The sequence below is a fragment of the Anarhichas minor genome, unplaced genomic scaffold (assembly GCF_050575085.1).
Source record: "Anarhichas minor isolate MPS153535 unplaced genomic scaffold, ASM5057508v1 ptg000023l, whole genome shotgun sequence".
Taxonomy (NCBI): domain Eukaryota; kingdom Metazoa; phylum Chordata; class Actinopteri; order Perciformes; family Anarhichadidae; genus Anarhichas; species Anarhichas minor.
Window position 1 is genome coordinate 7,771,430 of NW_027466469.1, and position 24,009 is coordinate 7,795,438.

A 24,009-nucleotide genomic window follows, 5' to 3' on the forward strand; every position below is an offset into this window, starting at 1 on the left:
AGACTGCCTGCGACCGGAAATTTCCGCCGGGGTACACGCCTCACTTCTGGCAACTTTATTGTACGAAGTCTTTTGATGATCACCACCAAATTTGGCATGAGTCTTCCTAAGCCTGTGACGCGTCTAAGGAGGGGTTGTTTTTGGAAATCGACCGAGGATAGGCTGAGATCCAGCCACACACACACACACATGAACTGAGAAAATCCTACAGATGACAGCCAAAACTGGCTCTGATGATGTTATGAATATGAATATGATTCCTATTATCTGTATTTGGATGTATTGAATCATATGAGTGATAAAGAAAGTGAAATATATAGTTATATAGTGTATAAAAGTACAATGTAAGAGCTGCAACAGCTGGTTCGAAAATGATGCCTCGCCTGACTAAAACCTCTTATTCTTAACTTTATTCCACTTTATTCCACTTTAACCTTTTTTTAATAACTACTGATCAGTTATGCTATGACTTGGGAAAGAATCAGGGAGCTAGCTGCATTATTTCAATAACCTTTTATCACTGAAAGTGCATTTTTCCCAGGCGAGGCTGAATATTTTCCCTTTCAGCTGTGTTATGTCTTATTCTCTATATTAACCAGCAACATATTCACAATATGACCAATGTAAACTATGTCACAGGTGTTGTGATCTGATTATATCAACAAAAATTATTAAAATCGACCTTGTAGTTACAGAGCTATGGTCAGTTTTGTAGGGCTATGCTTTTTCGCTCAGAGACCTCAAAAACGGCTCCGAGATTAAGAGGTTAAAACAATTATATGAACAAAAAGGGACTTATACAGATATCTATATATATACATCTATATCAGATATCGAATGAGATGTTTCACAACGGAGCTTGTCACAGATCAACCTACCACGGAGACAGCTTGCTTCAGACTAACGTTAGTTAAGGAAAACGGCCGCACCACTAAAGTCTGCAAGCAGCCAGCAGAGGGCGCTAATGTTACACACAACACACTTGTCTCCGTGGGGAAATAATGATAACAAGTTGTAAATGATATTTAAAGGAGGAAATAATATGAAAATGATAAGGATTAGCAATAACTTAAATAATATAGTAATACTAGCAACCAATGGCCAGTGATGGCAAGTGGAATCATTAACTCTGTTACACACAGACACACGATTTTCATGTAAAATGACCAAAGTCATTTTAACTTTCAAAGAGAAAATTTGTGTTCAATGTCAGACCCTTTTGCCAATAGTAAGAAAATTTGAGAGGAAATGTTACTCTTGTAGTATTTCACACTCTGTCTACTGTAAGTCATGAACAAAGTTGTCTTCAAAATGAATGCGATGTAATGTAATCAATCTGGTACAAAAAATATCTGAATGGTAGAGTGACGGGTTGAGATAGAGCGCAGAGTTGCAGTGACTGGTAATGATTCTGTCCCTTTCACTTTAACCTGTGAAACCCCAGTGGGACCCCAGTCAGTCAACTAAATCATTCCATACAGCCTCCAACCAAACCAAAGATTTAAACCTTTTAGAAAATATCTCTAAATTATTCAGCCATGCCAAGTGTTTAGCATCACAAATGTGATTATTATTTAATGGTGTATAACTGTTGCAGAGGCCTCATGACATATTTAAAGGCAGTGAATTATTAAGTTCTCACCTTCAGTTTGTCCGGCTTCAGGGCCATCCTGGTGGGAACAGAAAGAGGTAATTAGGTAATTCAGAAATATTTACATTAATAATTCAGAAAGATATTATAATTTTAGATGAACTTATTCCGCCAATTAAAAACAACAACAAAAAAATATGTTCCCCCTTGATTTGTTTCATTGCCTCCTTTCCTGACATTTATTATTTTATGATCATTTTTTAATTCTGTTTTTTTTCAAGTGTAGCGACAAGAAGAGAAAATTATATTTTTGTACACTTACATGAAATACAGTATGAAATATACATGGATTGTAAACACTCTTTGAAAGAAGACTAGCTGATTCAGTGTACAGTATATTGAATGACAAACTAAGAAACAAAATGGAGAAATGAAGCCCAGAAATCCCCATTCAGCTTGGTTAGCAGGTACAATAAATTAAACTTGTTGGACTAAGTATTCAACACTGCCTAATAAATGTGTTGTGTGTTGTCTACATGTTTAGTATGTAAAGCAAACCAAATTAATTTTATGTACACTTTGTTATTCTACAAGCATCTGCTCCTGTAACTAAAGCTCACTAAATGTTTGCATTGTTAAGGGCAACACAGCTGCTCTAATCAATATGTTTCTATTATCACTGGATCAAGTTAATTTGAAATTTCAATGTCAACATTATCACAGTTGAAAACATCTCTGTCCTCTGATAAGAAGCTATCGTTAGATGTGAATTATCATTAAAAGGTAATATAGTACAGTATAGTGTGTGATCTGATACTATTTTTTATGTTACACTCGTTTTCTGTCTTTTCCCTTGAGACTGGCTGCTCCGAAACACAACTACTTCTTCATTTGCTGAAAATGAAACATTATAACACTTGTCTTCCTCTCAGACTGTCATATTAGGTGTGATCACATTCATTGTGATGATACTTTTGTTTTTCATTAGAAAAAGGTGATGACTGGAATTTGCATGGCATCACACATCAGTGTGGCGAGTGAACGAACAAATAAATTAAATTTGATGAGCTCCATTGTAATTTTTCAGCACTGTTCATGGAAAATAGAGTGTTTGTGTCACCATCCAAAACTCTCTTTTTTTCAGCACCAATCCTCCAGTGAGGTTGATTTGTGTGATATTATTATTTGTCAGGAGTGGCGTGCTGCAGAGAACAGTTGCCCCCTCCTGCAGAGAGTTCCACTTTAATGTGTTGGCTGTAACCTGGGAGCTGTCACAACTAATCTCCTATCATCACTTCTCATCACCTCCCCAGTCAAAGAAGATGATGTCCAGGTAAAGATTACTCTTTTCTGCTCTGATCCCCCCCCCCCAATACTTCTGCCTTCTAACCTGCGAAACAATTTTCTCTGACAGGATCGCAGAGTGAGCTAGGTGCTATTTTGATATTAGCATATATATCACCAGTTATGCAGAATAGAATGAGACGAGAGCCTGTCAGAGTCAGCTTTGCATTTAGCTTCCATCATACGACAGCAGGGCGGATCCACACTGAGAGCACCAAAAAGCTTTTTCAAATCATACCCTCTTTATTAAGTTGTAAAAATCGTGTTTTCTTCAAACAAGTGAAAAAACATCAATCAGTATGATGACTATTTTAATGTTTCAAATATAACTTTTACATTTTTTTCATAATTCAGATACACTGATCTGCTCTATTCTGTTTTTGAAAATGTTACTATGTTTCTTTAGATGGGACTGAAATATATTTTGTCCCACAGTGTGATAGTATCATCTTGTTCCAGCTCTTCTTTGGAACTATGCTATTTACGATGAAAAACAAGTTCATGTTTTTGTATGTCTGGTCTATTCTATTTTTGCAATCATTGGGATCTCCATTAAAATTTTTATAATAAATAGAGGAGAAGTTAAACATTTTACTGCCGGATTACCTGGATATTTACTATCTGTAGCACAGTAAACTTTACTCGATTCACCCTCGCCATCGAAGGACGACACATTATCCGGTTGAAAGGTCAGCCAAATTGTCAAAGCAAGCAGTTTAGCTACTGTGAGGGATTCATGGTGTTGAAAATGAATTTTTCTTTGTTTAGTTGAGACAGTGAGTCTTAATGCTAAATTACCGCAACTTTATCATCATCGTCATCACAGCATCCAGGTTTTAGTTGCTTAGTAACAGCAGGGGCAACAATAGAGCAACCCCCCAAAGCACCTTGGATAAATGGATGAAAGCTTCACGGCTGGTGTTTTCCAAGAGTCTTTAGACGCAACGTGTGAACGGCCCCTTACAGTGCAGTAAATGTATGGAGAAGACGAATGGTAACAGCAACCAGACTTCCACCTTCATATGGCTGTTGTGAAGGATTTCAGTATTAAAAACATTATTAGTATGATTAATAACACCCCAAGTGGTGAGTAGAAGTGTCACAATAATAAGAATGTCAAAATTTGGTAAAATGTCACAATATATTTACTTATGGAATGTATAATATGTTTACAGTATGTTTACCATAGAAGTGTTAAGCCATAAAAGACAATCATTGAATGTATTAAACTGTGAAGAATAGCCAAGGGACAGAAAGGGATTTTGAGACAGGCATTGTAGAGACCAGCAGGACCAGAGGAGGAGTCCGGATGACTTCAACCAAACACTGAGAAGATAACTGCCCGAAGCCAGGAGGGGCTATTGAATTTCGGCCAATCACAGAGGCTGATACTGGACATTTAAACTTTCGGAGAGGGACTTTTAAATGTAGGCTAGTTCCAGAGGGTTTTTGCTTGAGTTCGCGCCGTTACCACTCTGTGTAGTTGACCAGCTGGGCTGGCCTATTAGGTGGGCCTTGTGAGAACTCTGCCCCACGGGACATATTGATATCGATAGAGTAATTCAGTTTGTAACTGTTCTAGCTTCTCTTGTTTATTAAATACTTTTTGATTGTAAACCGGATCCAGTTCATTTTTGGTGTGACTTCGCTGCCGAAGGTTTGCAGCAGCGATCTGGGTCTCCCCTGAAAAGATCTAGCTCCAACACTGTATAATGTGGTACAGTTCAACAGCACTGCAAACTATATCCTACAAAATGATCAGTTTCAATGCAAACTGAACATTATAACCTTCATGGAGGGAGGATTTATTGCAGGACTGTTACTGCATTTGTTTTAGCTATAGATCTAAGAAACTGGCAATCAAATATGCAACCTTGTTTTTTAAAAGCTATCAAAAAATACTTTCGGATATTTTTGGAATAACCGTCTGATAGGCCGTCAGGTAGGGCCACATGTCTTGAAAATATTACATGTAATATTTAACACCATTTCAGAGACGAGGCCTCTCTAATGTTTTGTATTCATCTCCCCACTACAAACTGAAATTGATGCTACAGTATCTTGGAACAGTCCCTGAGTCTGTGTTTTACCTGGATGGCGATGGTAAGTGATGTGGCGTTGAAGTGCTTCTCCACCAGGCTGGCAACTCTGAGCAGTGCTGAATAAGTCTACCACCTCATCCGGCTGAAGATCCCGTAAACGCTCCACTGGTCTTATAGGGCACACCAACACATCTGGACAAGTTCTGTTAAAGAATTCTGTGCTGAAGACACTTTCAAATAGTTCTAACCCACTGAGTTTGCTCATCTGTTAGAAATGATCTAAATGTTTTACACGTTACAGTGAGTCTTAGTGTGTCATGCAACACTCTCTCTGCTTCACCATGCACAAACATGTGCACCTCTGCAGCTATGATGTTAGTGAAGACATTGGTGCACTTCACAACACAATTAAAGCACTGTAGTAAATGGTAAACGGACTGTACTTGTATAGAGCTTTTCTAGTCTTCCGACCACTCAAAGCGCTTTCACACTACATGTCATTCAACCACTCACACGTTCATACACTGATGACAGGACTACCATGCAAGGTGCCACCTGCCCATCACCCACATTCACACAACGTGGGGACCGCCCTCTGCTTCCCACCTGGATTTTTAGACTCTGTCTCGTCTTTTCTTCTTTCTCTCAGTTAATGTAGTTAAAGGATCCATTGTGTAGCTTAAACCTGAAGGAAGATAGGTGCAGTGCATCAAACATTTTGTTAAACAACAACATAACAAGAAATTGAAATCATAATTCTGTCATTAGTTGTTAATGTCAAATGGAGGCCCAAGAGGTGTGTATTTTGAAAAGAAGTCTAGTGATCTGGTTTCGGTGTAAAATCAGTTGTGTTATTGTGTGAACTTGACAAGTTCAACACTTTCACAGTATGAGCAGAAATCAAGGGGCTGGTGACGGTAACGGATGGAGGATCTGGATGCAGTATCAGATTCAATGTACAGTACTTTGAATCTGAGGTTTCCTCTGTGGTTTTGGTAGGGAAAGACTGGAATGGATAGATTGTTATAATGAATCAGCACTCATTACATCCTTCTATTAGCTGCTGTTCATCAGATGAGAAGCAGCTCATTGAACTGGCTGGTAACTTATTCTCAAACTCACTCATTCACACTCAGCAGACGAGAAGTGGCAGCTGTTCAGTCACTATCAGACCAGTTTTACACCCACAAGTGCTGACCCTTACAATCTATAGGACAGCTAGCTGCAGCTTAGCACTGCACATGTAGGCATGAAAATATTGCCACCTAGAGGCAAAGAATGTAACAGCTGCTGCAATTTTAACATGTATCACTTCAGGTAATGAGTGTTCTTTTTTAATTAATGTTTTCTTATAGGCGTGTTCTATCTGTCTTTGTGTTTGCATGTTGGAGATGTTGTACTTGTACCGGTAAACATCAAATGTTACTGTAGCTTTTAAAGATTTTGTAAATTAATTTCAAATGTATCCCTCTTTCTTATAATCTTTGAAGCGAGCTTGACAATTAGCCATCAGGCAAGTGAGCCAACAATAGTTCTGATTCTATAGTTCTAATATTCAGCACCAAAGACATCCATCCATCCATTATCTGTTAACCAGCTGACATTGGGCAAAGGTAGGGTACTGACAGACTATCACAGGGCTGACATATAGAGACAGAGAACTATTCACTTTAGAGTCATCAATTAACAGATGTCTTTGGACTGTGGGAGGAAGCCAGAGAAGATACTGTGATTATACTGAGCAGCATCAATGGGAAGGAATTACAATATAATTTGTTTAAATATATTTCTCGCTTTTTGCTTGATGGTCTGAATAAGTCGCTAGTCATGTCTTTGAAATAAAGACGCTAAATCTAGCAAGAAAGACGCCAAATTGGCAATACTGTTTGTCTGACACTATAGGCATCAATGACACTGTGTGTTCTTGTTTTATTATTGAATGGTCACTGCCTTTATATCCTGTTTTAGACTTTTGCAAACCCTTTTAGATGTGTATATATAAAATAGAAATATTAAATGTGAATGTGAAAAGTATTTTGAAAAACATGTAGTGAAAATATAGTCTCCATTTTGATTCACAAACAAAGGGTGTGACAAGACTTTAAAAAAAATTATCCATTTAATTTAAGTCAGGAAAGGTCATGGAACATATTGCAAAGAAAGCTTTCCAACGTCAGAGCGATTGCACACAGAAAAGTAATCAAGGTCAGTGACAAGTAAAACAACTTGATGAGGAGTATGGCGACTGCAGCAAAGAGCCAATATCCAAAAGGCTTCAGGAGCATGTTGCTTTCCGTCATGGGTCATTTGATCAATAACAGTAGCTTAAGAGAACAAAGTGAGAAGGAGCTCTCTGGAAAGAACGACACAAAAAAGAACGATAAATATATCGGTACAGCATTGGCCAAGAATAGAGATGAAGTTACACAAGAAAAATAAGAAGCTTTTGTCACGGGGCATGATGAGGACTCAGACGCAGACAGTCAGGTGCAGTGAAAAAAAGGTTTTTAATGAACCAAAAACAGGGAATCCAGGGACAAGACAAAAGACGAGGGGGAAAATCCGGCAGGAAAAGGCAGAACAGGCAGACTGGAAAACCGGAACAGGACGAGCAAAACGGGCGGGTTGGACGGGAAACAAACACAATGATCTGGCAGTGAGTGAGTGAAAGACCGGGGTTTAAATAGTGACTAGGCAGAGTGAACAGGTGAGAGTAATGAGCTGATGAGGTGAGTGTGACTGGCAGGTGCACTGAATGAACTGATTAGGTGAGTGAGGAGCTACAGAAAGAAACAGACACAGAACACACAGGGCAAAGCCTGATTGTGACAGCTTTACATCCTTTCAAATGAATGAGGATATGTTCAATGATGACAAACTAACATTTATAGTATTTTCAAGAAATTTGTAGCTTCACACTGCTTTTCCCCAAAATGTCAAGTGTAATTTATTTCTATTCTCATGCTCAAGTCTGTCTTTTAAAATATTTCACCAAAACCACCATCTTTCTCAGTGAGAATGGAGCCAACGGGCAGGTTGCTTTGTACCTGACGAAGCTGAAGGGGGACTTGTGCCTGGGTATCAGACGTCAAGGGGCGTGACAAAGCGGCTGTATTTGACGTCCTATACGGGCTGCACATCCTGCACGCTGTTATTGGCGGAGAGGTAAACGCCCATGTGGGGCCCTTGGCTTTTTGTTGAAACCCTAAAACTTCAGTACAGTACATGCTGCGGCCGGTAGCTCCCATCAATTTCGTTACATTGTTTGTCTTATTTTGATGTTTTTTCAGGCTTATTACAGGAGCACTTTTGGCATATGACAGATTACACTCAACATCGGAATCAATGGAAGCTAAGCTAACTCAGCTAGGACCAAAGGCTACTCCACTACCCAGCCTACTGCTGGCTGTCTGATGTTTGGTCGCAGGAAAATAAGAAGGATGAATTAAAACTTCAGGCAAACAAAGCAACGGGAGGTCGGTGACTATTGAGCCCACATCTTTGCAGAGACTTCATCGTGGCATTAAAGATCAAGCTGCACTTGATGGACAGCACTCCGACGGGACGAGAGGAGGTGGACTGTGTTTACGTCATGATGCTTGGTGCTCAAACATATAGTCAAAGTTTTTTTTTTCTTATGTTGAATTTTGAATGTGAAGATGTCGGCCATATTATCTGCCCAGAGAATTGTTTTGTTCTATAAATGCATCTCGTTGTGCATCCCTTTGTTGCATAATGACATTAAATGATCCTTGAATCCTTGAATATATACATCCCTATCTCTTCTAGTAGGAAGGTAGAAGAAATATTTTTGAATCATTCTCTACATTGTTTTGTAGGAAATTCCTGCATTTTATACCTTTAAAACAAAAGTTGATAGTTCAATTTTTAGCTCTCTGGAGACTAGTTAGATAAAAAGATTGATTCCACTCTCGTGACTGTTGTTGAATATAAGGCTTCAACTGGCAGCCAGTTAGCTTCGCACAATTACATTGTTTAACAGCAATAATAAATGATATCTTCTTTGTCCTCAACAAGAAGTGTAAAACCAAGTGTAATTACCAGCCAGGCAACAAACTGAGATTCCAGGAAGTCTTCGTTTCGTTTGCTAATTCACCATTAAGTTGGTTTAGTGTGATTCAGTTGGAACTCTGTTTCCTTTGTAGAAATGTCTTGTAACAAATTGATTTGAATGGGAAACAGGTTAAATGAACCTAAACTGTCCCTTACTTTACAAAAACAAGACAGTTAGGAGTCAATAATAGAGAAAAATGACTTGACACAGAGAGATATTTGCACTATAGCAGCTTCGAAATGCACCCAGAAGGGCCTTTGGTTTAAAATGGACAAACATTTAAGACAAATTATTAAAAAAACACATATTTAAAAAGCCAGGTACTCGTATTATGTGACAAACCAAAAAACTAGAAAAGATATAAACTTATCTTTAGATGCCAGAATATTTCAATATTTAAAGAATTGAGCATCTCTGAATTAATAAGACATTTAAATACTCTGGTTTTCTTCATATATCAGAAGCATGGGAAACGGTGTTAATAAACGTTGACATAATGAAGAGAAAATATAAAAGCAGCAAGCAATAAAAAAAGTGAAAGAGACATTGGAGTTCATTCCCCTCTCATGAAACTGCATCCTGTTGCAGAAGATGATTACATCTTAGCATTTCATGCCACAGTGGCCTCGTCTGGGAACCATTCATCTCAAGAGCCACAAACAGAGGCACAAATGATCGGTTTGCTCTTTTTCTCTCTCTCTCTGTGTGTGTGTGTGTGTGTGTGTGTGTGTGTGTGTGTGTAGGCCACACTCGAACAAAACTAGATGTCACATGACTTGATATCTTTCTTTCCTCTGTGCTACCGTGGTGATGGAACCTGCCTACATGAAAGATGAGGCAGGCTGAGGCTGGAGAGTGCAGAGAAACAGACAGAGCTTGTTTACTTTGTGTTGCTGAATGAATAATGTCTCAACAAACGCATCAACCTCAACAAGTTATCCACTACGTTATGCTCTGTTAGATCTGTGTCTGGACAGAAGGCTACGGGCCAAAAGTCTCCTCTATTGTACTTACAAAAATATTAAGGCATGTAGACAGATACAGCAGATAAATACATGTATCTAAGGTTAACCGTAACTGTTAAAAGCATACAATACTGTCAATTCCATTATTCATTTATTTTTTTAGTATTCATTATTAGTTTCGCATTACAAACTTTGGTTTGCAGGAAGTGTTAGTTCCAATGACAAATTAACAGCAGTTAAAATCAGTCAAAAAAACAGACAAACTGATAAAAGTAGTGGGTAACACTTTATAATAACTACACACTATGAAGCATTAGTTAAGTATGAGTCAACACTTAATTCATCATTTATAAAGCATTGTTCCGACATTAATAATTCATTAGTATGCAATTCATAACAGTTATAAATGTTTTATTCTTGATTTAATAAGCTCGTCTATTATGTGTTTCATGATTGTGTTTTCATACTTTATAAATGATGGATTCCCCATTTGTAAATGAAGTATTATATATAATAAGATAATTTGATTTAGATATGCACTAATGGTTAGGGACTATGTTAATATATAATTTCTAAACGCATATTAATACTGAAATTCATGATTAATTCATGATTTATTAAGGTAGTTACTAGTCCTTAGTAAAGTATTTTGTGTGACCTCATCTAAAGTGAGAACTATTTAGAATAGAAACCCTTTTTATTGTCATATACATATACGAAATTTGACCTCTGCATTTGACCCATCCCTCTAGCATTTGACCCATCCCTCTATATAGGGAGCAGTGGGCTGCCAATGACAGACGCCCGGGGAGCCGGGGGTTCAGTGTCTTGCTGAGGGACACTTCGACACATGGCACGTCCCAGTCGAGGATCGAACCGTTGACCCTGCGGTTACCAGACAACCCTCTTAAGCCAGTGAGCCACCCATGCCTTATGCCTTATAAAGCATTTATTAATGACATTGAAAGGCCAGCAGTGCCTCAAAACCCATAGTTTTTTTAACAGAAAAGGCAAATAGACACAACAAAAAGTGATAAAGAACATATTAATATTTATTGCAAGAAGCAAACAATGCAAACACTGTATGAACATAGCTCTCAGCCATTGATTCATGTAAAAAAACAAAACAAACAGATTCTCCTTTATGAAAACATGGCTGCATATAAAACATAATACCAAAAATAATTTCTGTGAACAGTGGATGATAGAAAAGTGCCAAAATACCACAAATAAAATCTTTATAAAAATAATAATAGAATAGAATCTTTCAGAGTGTCGATATTAGACTAAACCCTATATTTCAAACAGAAGTCTCAAAATTATTTGAGACAGAAAATAATGTATCTACTCAAAACTGATCAAATAATACATGAATATACATTTTATGAAACAAAAAAATAAGGTACACTGATTCTTTGGAGTTTGTCTCAAGACACAATGATTTCCATCTCAGTTCTTTTACGCAAGTAGCAGTGACTAAATATGACTACTTGTACATTCTTGAAATGTCATGAACCAATCTTCCAAATGTACCATCACAGTGTTTCTTTGGATAAGGATAAGGATGTTTATTGTCATTGTAAAAACACAATGAAATTAAGTTGGCGACTCATCAGTCAGTACAGCAGCAACATTTAAAAAGTGTATAAAAACATTAAGACAAGACGATTTAAAACAAGACATTAAATAAATATACACAATATAAAACAAGATAAAGCACAGGCATCAATGGCTTCAAAGTGAAAAATGTGCTTAGTTAAAGTGACGTGTTATTGACTATATTTGTTTCACCGCAGCACTGTCCGGTGTGAGCTGGGTGGGGTGGTGGGTGGGATGGAGGAAACCGCTCTGGGGAAGAAGCTGTTCCTCAGCCTGTTAGTCCGGGTTTTGATGGTCCTGTATCTCCTTCCTGATGGTAGTGGAACAAACAGAGAGTGACCCGGGTGTGTGATGTCTGTACAGATGTTTCTGTATATATATATGTATATGTATATATATATATGTATGTATATGTATATATATATATGTATGTATATGTATATATATATATATATATGTGTATATATATATATATATATATATGTGTATATATATATATATATATGTGTATATATATATATACACACACATATATATATATATCTTTCTTTTGAGCCGAAAATGGCTCATCGATCACAACAAACTCCCTTCTTCCACCAATCTGCTGGTCTGTACGCCTTCTCAACCTTTCAACTGCTGTGACACAGACCTCCCTTGTTTTGCCATTTTTCTAAGCTGAACTGGCTACAATGCTGTCGTCAATCTGCCATAGACGCAGACCGAGAAAATCTTCAAAGGCAAATTTAAAAAAAAAAAGAAATGTTTGCGTCATTGACAAAACGTATACATTTTGCACATTTTATGGAAATTACAAAGAGAACTGCAATGTTGTGAGCCTATGATATACGTGTTTATGTCATAACTGTTATTACTTGCCTACCTGTACATGAACTGCATCCAGTTACTCAGGGAGACTTTTGAACGACCGAAGATTGACTTGTGCCTGACAGATGTTTGTTTTGCCCTTCCCATATGCCCTTTGCTAGTCGACAGACCCTATTTAAAAAAAACTGTGTTATAAAACTTCTTATATACATTCTATGCATAAAATATTATCCTTTAGAAAGGGGTTTCATGCAATTAGCCCCAACACCCTCCACCACTTGTCACGGTTTAGGCTTTGCCCCCTGTGTTCCTGTGTCTCTGTCTGTGTGGCTCCGCCCCTGGTCTCCTCCCAGTTCCCTCCTGTGTCTGAGTGTCTCCTGATTGCTTTCATTCACTTCACCTGTGTTCAATCACCTGCCCCTGGCTTTTCCGTCTGATCACCGCACACATATATACTCCCCTGCTTTCCCTGTTCTGGTTGTCAGATTGTATTTGTCCTTCCCACGATTGTGCTTCATGTTCAGGTATTTTGTCCTCGTGTTTGTTTCCATGATTAGTGACTTTGCCTTTCTACAGTTTTTGGATTTTTGGTCCGCTCCCTGTTGGAGTCGTTTTGAGTTCTTGTTTATTACTTTTTTGGTGACCAGTAAAAGAACCTTGCCTTCCACCTCGTCTCCAGTGCCTGTCTCTGCGCTTGAGTCTCCACTCTGTTCCAGAAGCGTGACACCACTACCCCACACACATAACCAGGAGCTTTGCACATTAGTTTACATTTACTTATTTATTTCATACCAAGCTTATCGATCTCCAGTGTTTGTCCTTTTATTAAGTTGCATGTCCTGACGGCATATTATGCATTTGACTTTTCTTTTCAGCAGTTTCCTCTTCTGAAGCCACTTTATCAGCTTCAGGGTGTATTTTTTAGAGATGTGATCACTAATAAGCCTCTTTAGCCAGCTGAATCTGCTCATTGTTTGCAAAAAGTAATGTTTTTGAAGATGTCCAACAGGCTACGATCTGATATGAAATAAATCAAATCCCGCTTTCAAAACATCAACGTGGGACAAAGAAAAATCCCTTTTCATACGTCATCAACGTGGGACAAACGTGTTTCTCAGGAACCGGTACAGCAGTGCACTTTACACCTTTACGGAAAACTCCGACCCGATTCGAAAGGGCGTGCGGACCCGGGCCAGAAATAATACGAGCCAGGTGATAGATACATTGGAGGCGATGCCCGTCAGTGGCACGAGTGGTGAGTATGTTTCTTAATTTGCTGGCACGTTCACATTATGTATGAGTATCTAGCTAGCTAGCCAGCTAGCAAGCTAGTCACTAACTAGCGGTCCTGGGACAGGCACATGCCACCGCATCACCTCAGTTGTAAATAGAGCAATCTTGGTGACAGTTGTACGATAATGACAATATTAGATGACCATTTATCTGTTCATATAAGTGGAGTGGTAAAGATCTTATAGCATGCTTATCACATGCCCAAGACCAGAAAATAAGGGTAATGGAATGTTCTAGTTTTATTAAATAATAAACAATTACTTTCTGTTAGGTGTTTCCATATCCTCTACTGCACGCACAGCTGCAAGTCAAAAAAAATCCCATGATTTGGAGATGTGTAAGCTGAGGGCAGAGTGGCAGAAGGAGAAGATTGATGAGCTGACCAAGGAGAGAGACTATCTGAAAGAACAGTTGGTATTAGGCAAGTCTCCCGACACACAGTTCGGTCTTTTAATATAAATCTGTCTCTGGACTCTAGTAGGGTATTCATGCACCTATGTTTTTTTGGGAGCATTGTGCTGTAAGCCTTATGTTTGTGTTTGTATCTGTTTGACAGCTCTTAAAAAAAGAGGACACAGGTTCCACCCAGGCAGTCCACTTGTCATCAAATTCCTCCAGTGAAAGCTCAATGGAATCGTGCTCTGATATGTCTGACTCCTCCTCTAACACATCATCATCAAGGGGAAAGGGGAAAAGAATGGGAAGAAGTCCAAGAAAGTGGAAGCAAAGGCATGTCAGAGGTTAAAATGCTACTTTCAACCCCTTTCACTTGCTGGGTTTACAGTTTGATCATAATGAGCTCTGCTGTACATTGTGTCCTCTTTTGGCTGGTTCTCCCCACAACAAAGCATTGCATGTGAAATAGTTGATAGCGCTAACGAACTAGTTTTACCCTGAAAAATTACATTCAGGCAGAGAGTAGTAATCTAGTAAACCATCTACATGTAGGTCTCTTAGTTGCAACTATTTTGATCTCACTTTAGATTGAAACATTCAAACAACTTCATTCAGTGTAGTATGTGTGTGTTTTTTTCTTAATTAAGCCCAAAAACCGGAACAGGTGGTACAAAAAGATTCTGAGGCAGTTCCGTAGAGGAGGGACCATGTCTGCTGCTTTCAAGCATGTTCGGGTAGACCGGAACACTGTGGTGGTCAATGCTCCGATCGCAGAGCTGTTCACTGCTGCGCCTGGCAAGTATAAGGATCTCCTTAAAAACTACAACAGTCAGGTGAAACTTAGTGTGTTTGCCACACAATGTGCCAAAACAATTCAGGAGGACCAAGCAATAGAGGACACAATCAAAGCCTGTAAGGCTTCCGGAAAGCTGTTGCCACTAAAAAATAATGAGCTGTGATGGTGGCGCAGAAGATTAGGAAAGCTGACCAAGGAACTAGCAAGATCAGCAATGGTACTGTCAAATGTTCGCAGTACTTGAATTTTGATACTGTGAAATATTTGTATATTATTATTTATTAAAGATTGTGTTATTTTGGCGCTTTTCTATCATCCACTGTTCACAGAAATTTATTTTTGTATCGTGTTATATCCAGCCATGTTCTAATTTTTACATGAATCATTGGTTGAGAGCTATGTTCATATAGTGTTTGCATTGTTTGCATCTTGCAATAAATATTGCTTTTTATCACTTTGTGTTGTGTCTATTTGCCTTTTCTGTTAAACTATGGGTTTTGAGGCACTGCTGGCCTTTCAATGTCATTAATAAATGCTTTATAAGGCATCGATAGCCCTCACTTTAGATGACGTCACACAAAATACTTTACTAAGGACTAATCACTACCTTAATCATGAATTGCAGTATTAATATGCGTTTATAAAGCATATATTAACATAGTCCCTAACCATTAGTGCATACCTAAATCATATATATAAATGCATGAATAATATACATCTAAATAAGTTGTTAGTCATTTACTATCACTTTATAAATGATCTTATTAATCATCTACAACTCCTTAATAATTGGTTTGTAATATATATACTTAATTTAAAAATGGGGAATCCATCATTTATAAAGTATGAAAACAATCATGAAACACATAATAGACGAGCTTATTAATCAAGAATAAAACATTTATAACTATTATTAATGTAGGAACAATGCTTTATAAATGATGAATTAAGTGTTTACTCATACTTAACTAATGCTTCATAGTGAGTAGTTATTATAAAGTGTTACCAAGTAGGGTGTTAAAAAGAAGAGTTGTACAGATGAAATTAGTGAGCCTCTCGAGGACAAGTCATTTCACACCTCAATTCTTTGTACCCAGCCTTTCCATGTTTGTGCTGGCTATTATCTGAGACTCTGACATTGCTTGAGTATTAAATAATTTGTTTGCTTTGCCAAAACATTTGGGATAATTTCCAGCATAACCTGATTTCTCTGAGTAACATGGTTGAACTTCTTTCTCTCCTATTTTTAATTCCATTAGTAACGACAAAGTACAGTTCCAATTTAGAATTGCACTCTTATACATTGTCAGACTCACAACCAATAGGATCAAAATTGATGCTAGAAAATATAGGTTTCGATATTGTAACACGAGTTCTATACACACAGCCAGAGCACTCTAATGGACTACTGTGGGGAAAACTCTGGAGCCCACTCCATGCTTCAACATAACAGGCCAACGGACAAACCGGGCAAAGCAGGTGTAACTTTGACTCCCTGTCCCCCCGCATGGGATGGAAGACAAAAAACATCCAGCTGTATAACACTCAACCTGAACAATCCTTAAGTTCTTGGGAACAAAGGAGGGACTTGGTCTGACGGTAGCCCCGCTACATTCAGCACGAAGTTGTAAACAACAGGGGTTCACTGACAGGGCAGTTACTTCAAACACTCACAGCAAAGCTGGACAAGGAGGAGTGCTCCACAGATTGAAAGGGACCCGTTACCAAGGCCACAAGGAGTTCAGTTCTCACTGTGGGGAGGAGGCGGCATGAGTCAAGGCTGTAGCCTAACGCGTCCCGCTGCAAATGTCTCCGGTGGACTTCTGCAGGATGCTGTAGTACCAGACACGGGTGACATATTTTTGTCATCATCATCTGCAGGGGAAGCCGGTGTCTCCGTAGGAATGACCACACCCATACCATACCAACCCATTTGGATGTCTACGATTGGTGGAGGTCCCCTTTAAGTTTAACTTTGTCTTCAGTTTTGTTTTCATGCTCATCCATTCTCTCCCGTGAGCTTTCGTTTGATTCTGTCTCACTCACTTAGGTTGTGAGGCTAATTTGTATTTTGGGCAGATGGAAAGTAGAACCATGAACCAAAACAGATATTATTCAGGCATGTGAACTTGCAAACAGACTGCATCTTGTAGTGGGATACCCTGAGGGTTTCATTCTTCTTCAACCATGTCTACTGAGAAAGGCGATTTCACCCGCCAAATCACTAAGAGCAAAATTGGACTATTGTGTTGACAAATCTACTTCTTAAATCAATCCATTTACAGGGAGGGGGTTGGGGTGAATGGTTGGATGTTTCTAACCTTAGCTATGGCAGCAGTTGTTTGTTTAACCTTAAACAAGTAGTTTTGTTTGCCCAAACTTAACCAAACCTTAACCACAGAAGTGGCAGATCAGTGAACACTCATGAATCCTTTCTGAAAAAGTCATATGGGTCACTGACCAACTCACTATTTTATTGTTAAAGTAACCATCTTGAAGATCTCCGTTTCATTCTCTTTTGTGGCAGCTATGGCGATAACCGGTAATTGCAAGTGTTTTTGGATTTCACTTTCACTTGATTTGGAAGTTTCATCGTCTGTAGTCACCGCTCTTTTCTTTATTTATTTGGCCACAGTAACTGTTTACTTGCAACGCTCGCAGTGACCGATATAAACAGTATGCCGCTGCACACACAAATGATTTGCAGAGCGAGTCTGTTGCGTTAGCAACCCATTCTTGGACCAACCACTGCTGGGTGATGGAAAACCGTCACTACTGTGTTCTAATTTTTCCCGTTAATTTAGTAAACACTCTTTATACTGGACTGTATGCACTAAACATAAATCACTGCTGTATAATTATCCAACATGAGGGTAACCCAAAAAGACACTGGGCTGCAAGACCCCAGGAAAGCTTTTGCCGTCCCTGGCTGCAATCCCAACCCAATCAGGAAGTAGACTATACACAAGCCTGACATTCAAATTATTATCTCAGCCTAATAATACTCCCTCACTCCTTTCAATGTGTATCTACATATACAACACCACCTTTATTCAGGGCATCCCAAATGGGCCAGGTCTTTTTCAAGCCAAAGGTGGTTAATTTCGCATACTGCTATTGTGTGGGTGAGAGAAGGGAGAACTTTCCATATGTCTCTGGCTGGGCCAATCTTGTCTCCATCTCTGAGCAGTCTCTCCCCTCTGTCTCCGGCCGGCTGCTCCAGTCGTTGGTTTGAAGGATGAGATTGAAGAGCCGAAGCATTTCCATATAGTGAGAAAACCATCTGCTCATATCCCATTATTATCTGTCACAACAGTTATTTGACTGCTTTCATCTGATTCACTCCCGGGGTCGTGGTGCATGTAATAAGAACAAGGCATCGCAGATTGGTTTTACATTGCAAATGCAATCATTTCTTTGAGGGAAAACATCTGTCCCTTTACTCCCCATACACACACACCCTATTCCCATTCCCAATGCCACACTGTCCTTTTTACACTACTAAAATTACTTTACCGGAGCCTTGAAAACCCACCTCAGTGACCTTCCTCCTCTTCTTCATCCCATCGGTATCACACCAATTTCACACAACATACTAATTATAATATAGTTTGATTGGGCTGTTCACTGTGGAGAATGACCAAATGAAGTAGACTTCATTATGGCGACATGCAGGATAAAACTGCTCCAGGTGGGAGTGTGATGTTGATGGACGGGGGTGGGGTTAAATTGAATTGAGTATATGGATTTTGTTATGTTATCCTATCAAACTTAATGTTAAAATTCAACCATGCATATATATTTTATTTCTTCATTTGTGTAATTATCATACCCTGGTTGTGTTTTGTAATTAGGGCCCGAGCAACCGACAACGTCGGGCCAGCGAAGGCCCTATTGAAATTGTATGGGGTATTATTAGAGCCCAAGCAACCGACGTCGGGCCGCGAAGGCCCTATTGAAATTTGAATGCACATAGTATATCGGGCGCATATTTCAGGGACTTGCCATACTCGAAAACTCACCAAATTTTGCACACTTGTCAGGCCTGGTGAATTCAGCCATCTGATATAGGTTGGATATTTGTGTGTAAAAAAATGGCTCTCTAGCGCCCCCTACCAGTTGGACCGGCAACGCTCCTCGGCCAGTATGTCCGATTGACTTGAAATTCAACACACAAGTCCAACTCCTCTAGCTCTACAAAAAAGCCTCTCAGACGCCTTCCTAGATTTTCCGCCATTCTGAATTTTGTGAAAAACTATTAAAAGCTTTTTGATATCTCTTTGGGTTTACAAGATATGGACCAATAAACGTCTTAGGGGTGTGACTTATATATTAATACACATTACTTCTCAACCATTTGTCGTAGAATCACCAAATTTGCAGCATATGTGCACATCACATCCTGTAACATACCCTGACATTTTCATTTTATTCAACCACTAGGGGGCGCTACAGTAAACCCGCCATGTTGTGCTTTTTTGTCACTTTTTGCAGTTTTCAGCCAACTTTAACGAACTGCTCCTACAGAATGAATGGGATCAACCTCAAATTTGGTCAGGATGCTCTTCAGACCTTTGTGATGAAACGTCAAATTCATGAGTTTTCATGGAAGAATCTTGAAGTTGTGTGGCGGCCATTTTTTCTCAATCGGCATGAACAATAAAGTTGTTAACTCCAAGGTACATTATTCAATCTGCAACAAATTACATATGCATGATGCTACTTCAAGCCTGAGCATATATCAATGCCAACATTTTCAATAACTCATAGCGCCGCCTACTGGCAAAAGGAAATGTCACATTTTATACTTTTATTTACTCCTAGACAGTTGACCAGATCAGTCTCAAATTTGGTAAGGAAAGCCTTAAGACATTGAAGATGCTTCATCATGAATATTGTGAGTTTTCGTTGAACGTTGTTGCCGTGGCAACGCATCATTCGACATGAAAAAGAAGCTTATTGTCACGGCCTGGCCGTGCCTCCTGCTTGTCCTGTGTGTGTGTGTGTGTGTGTATCATATGGGCAGGGCTCCGACCTGGTCTCCTCCCGGCTTCCTAATTACAACTCACCTCACCTGCCCAGTCAAACCAGCTGCACTCCATCAACCCAACAGTATATCTACCACGGTTCTTCATCCACTCTTCGCCAGATCGTTGTTACAGCTCACGTGGTAGTTAGTAGTGCTTGGCTGCTCTTTTTGAGAATAATTCAGAGTTTTTTCAGAAGTGTCTTTTCATTGCTTTGACCCTGTCTCCCTGTTACCGCAGTTTTGTCATCCTCCTGGTTCCCCAGTCTGCCTGCCCTGCCCTACCTCCACCTGCCTGGATTCCACCCTCACCCTCCCTGGATTTTCCCGCTGTGCTCTGGTCGTTTCCCCCCTTGGTTTCCTGGTCAATAAACCTTTACACCTTTACTCCCTGGTCTGTGCCTGCGTTTGGGTTCACATTCACACCCCGTGACACTTATGGCTCAGTGGCTTGGGATGCTCAAAAAGTCATGGAACTTTGTACATGTGTCATAAGTGATGGGAAGACATATTTTCTATGGATTTTTTTGGCTTGGTAAATTGTCTCCATAGCGTCCCCTACAATATTTCAAAAGAGCAGCCCCAGTGCTGCGTTTCAGGTACATGTATGAAACTTGGTATACATGTATCCCATGGAGACTTCAAAAAAAGTCTCTTGGGATCATGCTCCAAACCATACCGCAGGTCGGCCATTTTGATTTTTGTGTCATTTTTCCATAGATTTTGGCCTATTTCTAGTCGCAATACTTTAACGAACTCTTCCTAGGGACTTTGTCAGATCCACTTCAAATTTTGTCAGTACAATCTCAAGACCGTTGTGATTAAAGGTTATCAAAAGCTTTACATTTGACGGAATGGCTCAGCCGTAGCGGGCAGCTACTTTACGCGATTCCCCAACAAAAATGCTGATGTAACTCAGCTGGTGTCACGGGACATAATGAGGACTCAAATGCAGACAGTCAGAGTAGTGAACAAAAGGGTTTTAATAACTCACGAAACAAAAACAGGTAATCCAAGGACGAGACAAGGGGGGAAATCCGGCAGGGCAAAAACAGGGCAGACAGACTGGAAAACTGGGAACAGGAAGAGCAAAACGGGCGGGTAGGTAGGAAACAAAACAATGATCTGGCAGTGAGTGAGTGAAAGACAGGGGTTTAAATAGTGACTAGAACAGGTGAGGAGAGTTGTGCTGATGAGGGAGAGTGTGACTGGCAGGTGCACTGAATGAACTGATTAGGGACAGGTGAAGGAAGTGAGGAGCTACAGAAAACCACACACAAAACACCCAAGGCAAAGCCTGATTGTGACAGCTGGACGTGTTCCAAACGGTCCCAAACTTCCCATGCTTGATAACACTCATGGCCTGAGGATGTCTACAAGCTAATGTCCACTAATACCTACAGCGCCACCTGCTGGCGAAAGAAAATCAGCATTTTTGTGACAAACAGCATCCAATTTACATGACTTTTACACGATGTGGTTTACACTTGATATAAAGCAACATAATGCATGTGTGCGCGTGTTCTATAGCACCACGCAGCGGATACAGGAAGCGGTGCACTATTTGCAAAGCATCATTTCCAGCGTCAGGCGGTCCACGTGGGGAAAAATTGTCCGATGGTCGCGGACGTTCTAGGTCGCGCCGGCCGGAGTCCCGCCGGCACCCCCGACGTGCGGGAGGATGCAAGGGCCCGTTCATCGCTGCTCGCAGCTTTAATTATTTATTCTTATTCTTGGTATTAGGTTTTTGTCACCGAAACATATAAAAGAAAATGTTTAGACATTTCTTTTTTTGTTGCCGTTTTGATTCCGAACTCTCTCCACACAAGTAAGACCACTGTTAACAACATGCTTTCATTTTTCACCAACTGTGATTAAATATGCTTTTAGACGAAAATTGTGAAGTGCATTAATTTGTTGCAAAACTGGCACTGTCAACTTTATTATACAGGGTATAATTTGATGATTTAGAACAGTCTATGGATTTGCTTTTATGAGACAAAAATCATACACTAAAATGTCTCCTCACCGTCTCAACAGTCCTTGATGCCCCCCCCTCCCCCTTTCCTTTTTCATTTGCTTTGTGAAAATTGAGTAGCCAGATTAGGGTAGAGCGAGATTAACAAATATTAGGTGTGCCCACAATTGGAGCACCCATGATAAGACCAGGACAAGCAATCTTGACACGATTTTGTTTGAGTGCTGGCTATATTGAAATGGCAGCTAGTGTGTCGATTTAAATTAAAATGTGACTCCACCAAATGGCTGGGATCAAAGGTCAGAGTGTTGGTTATTATTACAAAGGAATTAGAAAAAAAAATTGACACTGTTTAATAAGTCAGCCCTTTACAATGAAATTATGAATACATGGATAATTCTGTGAGCTGTAACATAGTCCTTTGAATAACACCAACAGTGGTTAAAGTATTATCAATGTCCTTCTCTTTTAATCATCATACTGTAAACTATTAACTTTTCTTTGTTTGTCATGCATTCCCAAGAGGACCAGTATGATATATATATGTGTTGTCTCACATTTCATTTTAATGGCTTAAATGGCTTTAATGATATTGTAGGAGCTTGGAAAGAAACAAGGAGGCGAGTATTCCCTTTGGCTGCAGTGATCAACTCCCGACAATCGGTAATCCTGGTGTTGGCCAAAGCGGCCCGCACCTGCAGCGGGAGCTGCTGCAGAAAAAGTTCAGTAAACAGAAACTCCGGCTCGTGTTTACCGAGCAGAGCTAACATTTTGTCCATTAGCTCCGACGGCTTGCTGTCGCCGAGGCCATTCAGAGCAAGCAACCGGCAAGCCCACTCAGAGTCCGAAAGCCCGAAAATGTTCAACAGCCGGTCTTTCAAGGTATCGTACTTGTCCCTCTCTGGAGGATTTTCAAGAATGCTCACCACTCTGCCTGCTGTCGAACTGCCGAGAGCCGCCACGACATAATAATATCTTGTCGCGTCCGCTGTAATGTCTCTGAGGGCGAACTGTGCCTCAGTTTGAGCGAACCACACCACCGCTTGCGTCTCCGCGTGCGTCGTCATCCTTTCTTCTGGAAACGTCCAGGAGTGTCAGGGTCACCAATGTAGGAGCGTGGAAAGAAACAAGGAGGCGAGTATTCCCTTTGGCTGCACCCCGTGGCCGTTTATTTCCATCCATACAAACATGTTTTCACATTCACTTCCTGCCACCCTTTAACCCCCCGTCACCAGGGTTACGCCCCTTTCCTTAAAGGGGCCCCGTGAATTCGGTCGTCCCCTACAATATTATTATTTTTCATCATAAAGCTCATCTCAAGATTATGCAAAGAAAACAAGAGAAGTAGGTAGATGTAGAGGTGTCAGAAAACAGCAATAAATAAATACCAGGGGAGCCAGCAGATTGTTCATTTGCATCAATTAGGCTGATGATGGGTTTAAAGTCAAACCGAATGCCTGAAATTGCATCAATGCCTTATACATGTCTGAGTGACATATTGTGGTCAATGTTTCATATCCTTGTGTGCCACTTGCACAAAACTGTAACTGTATGAAGCCTTTCTTTGCTTTGAGATGAGGCTCACTACTACAACAAATAAGAGTGAAGAGAATGACAAACCCAAACACTTTCTCTCACTTCCTCTCGCGCCATCGCTCTCACACACTCCGCCAGTATAACAGGCCGTGATGAAGGCAGCAGGCCCTCAAATAAATCAAAATGCCCTTTCCCTTGGCAGCTCCAAATCCTGGACGGCCAAAACGAAGAGATCCATCATTGGTGCTGCAACAATTGGCTCTTTCTGCCTGATTACAGCTGGTCTAAAATGGCCCCCATCACCCCATCATGCCCTGGAAATGACACACAGCTACTGACATGGGCATTCATCTACACACCAATAACAAAGCGCTCCAGTAAAGTCAGGACTGTATCACTGATTTGTGTACATTATGTGCATGGTAGTGGAGGCTCCCACGCACATAATGCTCCCAATCTCTAATCAGATTGCATGACTTACTTTTCATCCTCTGAAATAAAGGCCTGAGCCTTTATTTCTAGACTCTCAGTCATGCTGAGACA

The 24,009-nt window shown here is 39.9% G+C and overlaps 1 protein-coding gene across 1 annotated transcript in view; it reads right to left on the reverse strand.

Annotated features, from left to right (window-relative positions):
• The window catches only part of fhit (fragile histidine triad diadenosine triphosphatase), a 273,240-nt gene that overhangs the window by 37,052 nt on the left and 212,179 nt on the right, over nucleotides 1-24,009 (reverse strand). Inside the window, 3 exon segments of the mRNA XM_076096736.1 lie at nucleotides 1,646-1,670; nucleotides 5,026-5,086; nucleotides 5,088-5,169. Coding sequence (XP_075952851.1) covers nucleotides 1,646-1,670; nucleotides 5,026-5,086; nucleotides 5,088-5,169 — 168 coding nt within the window.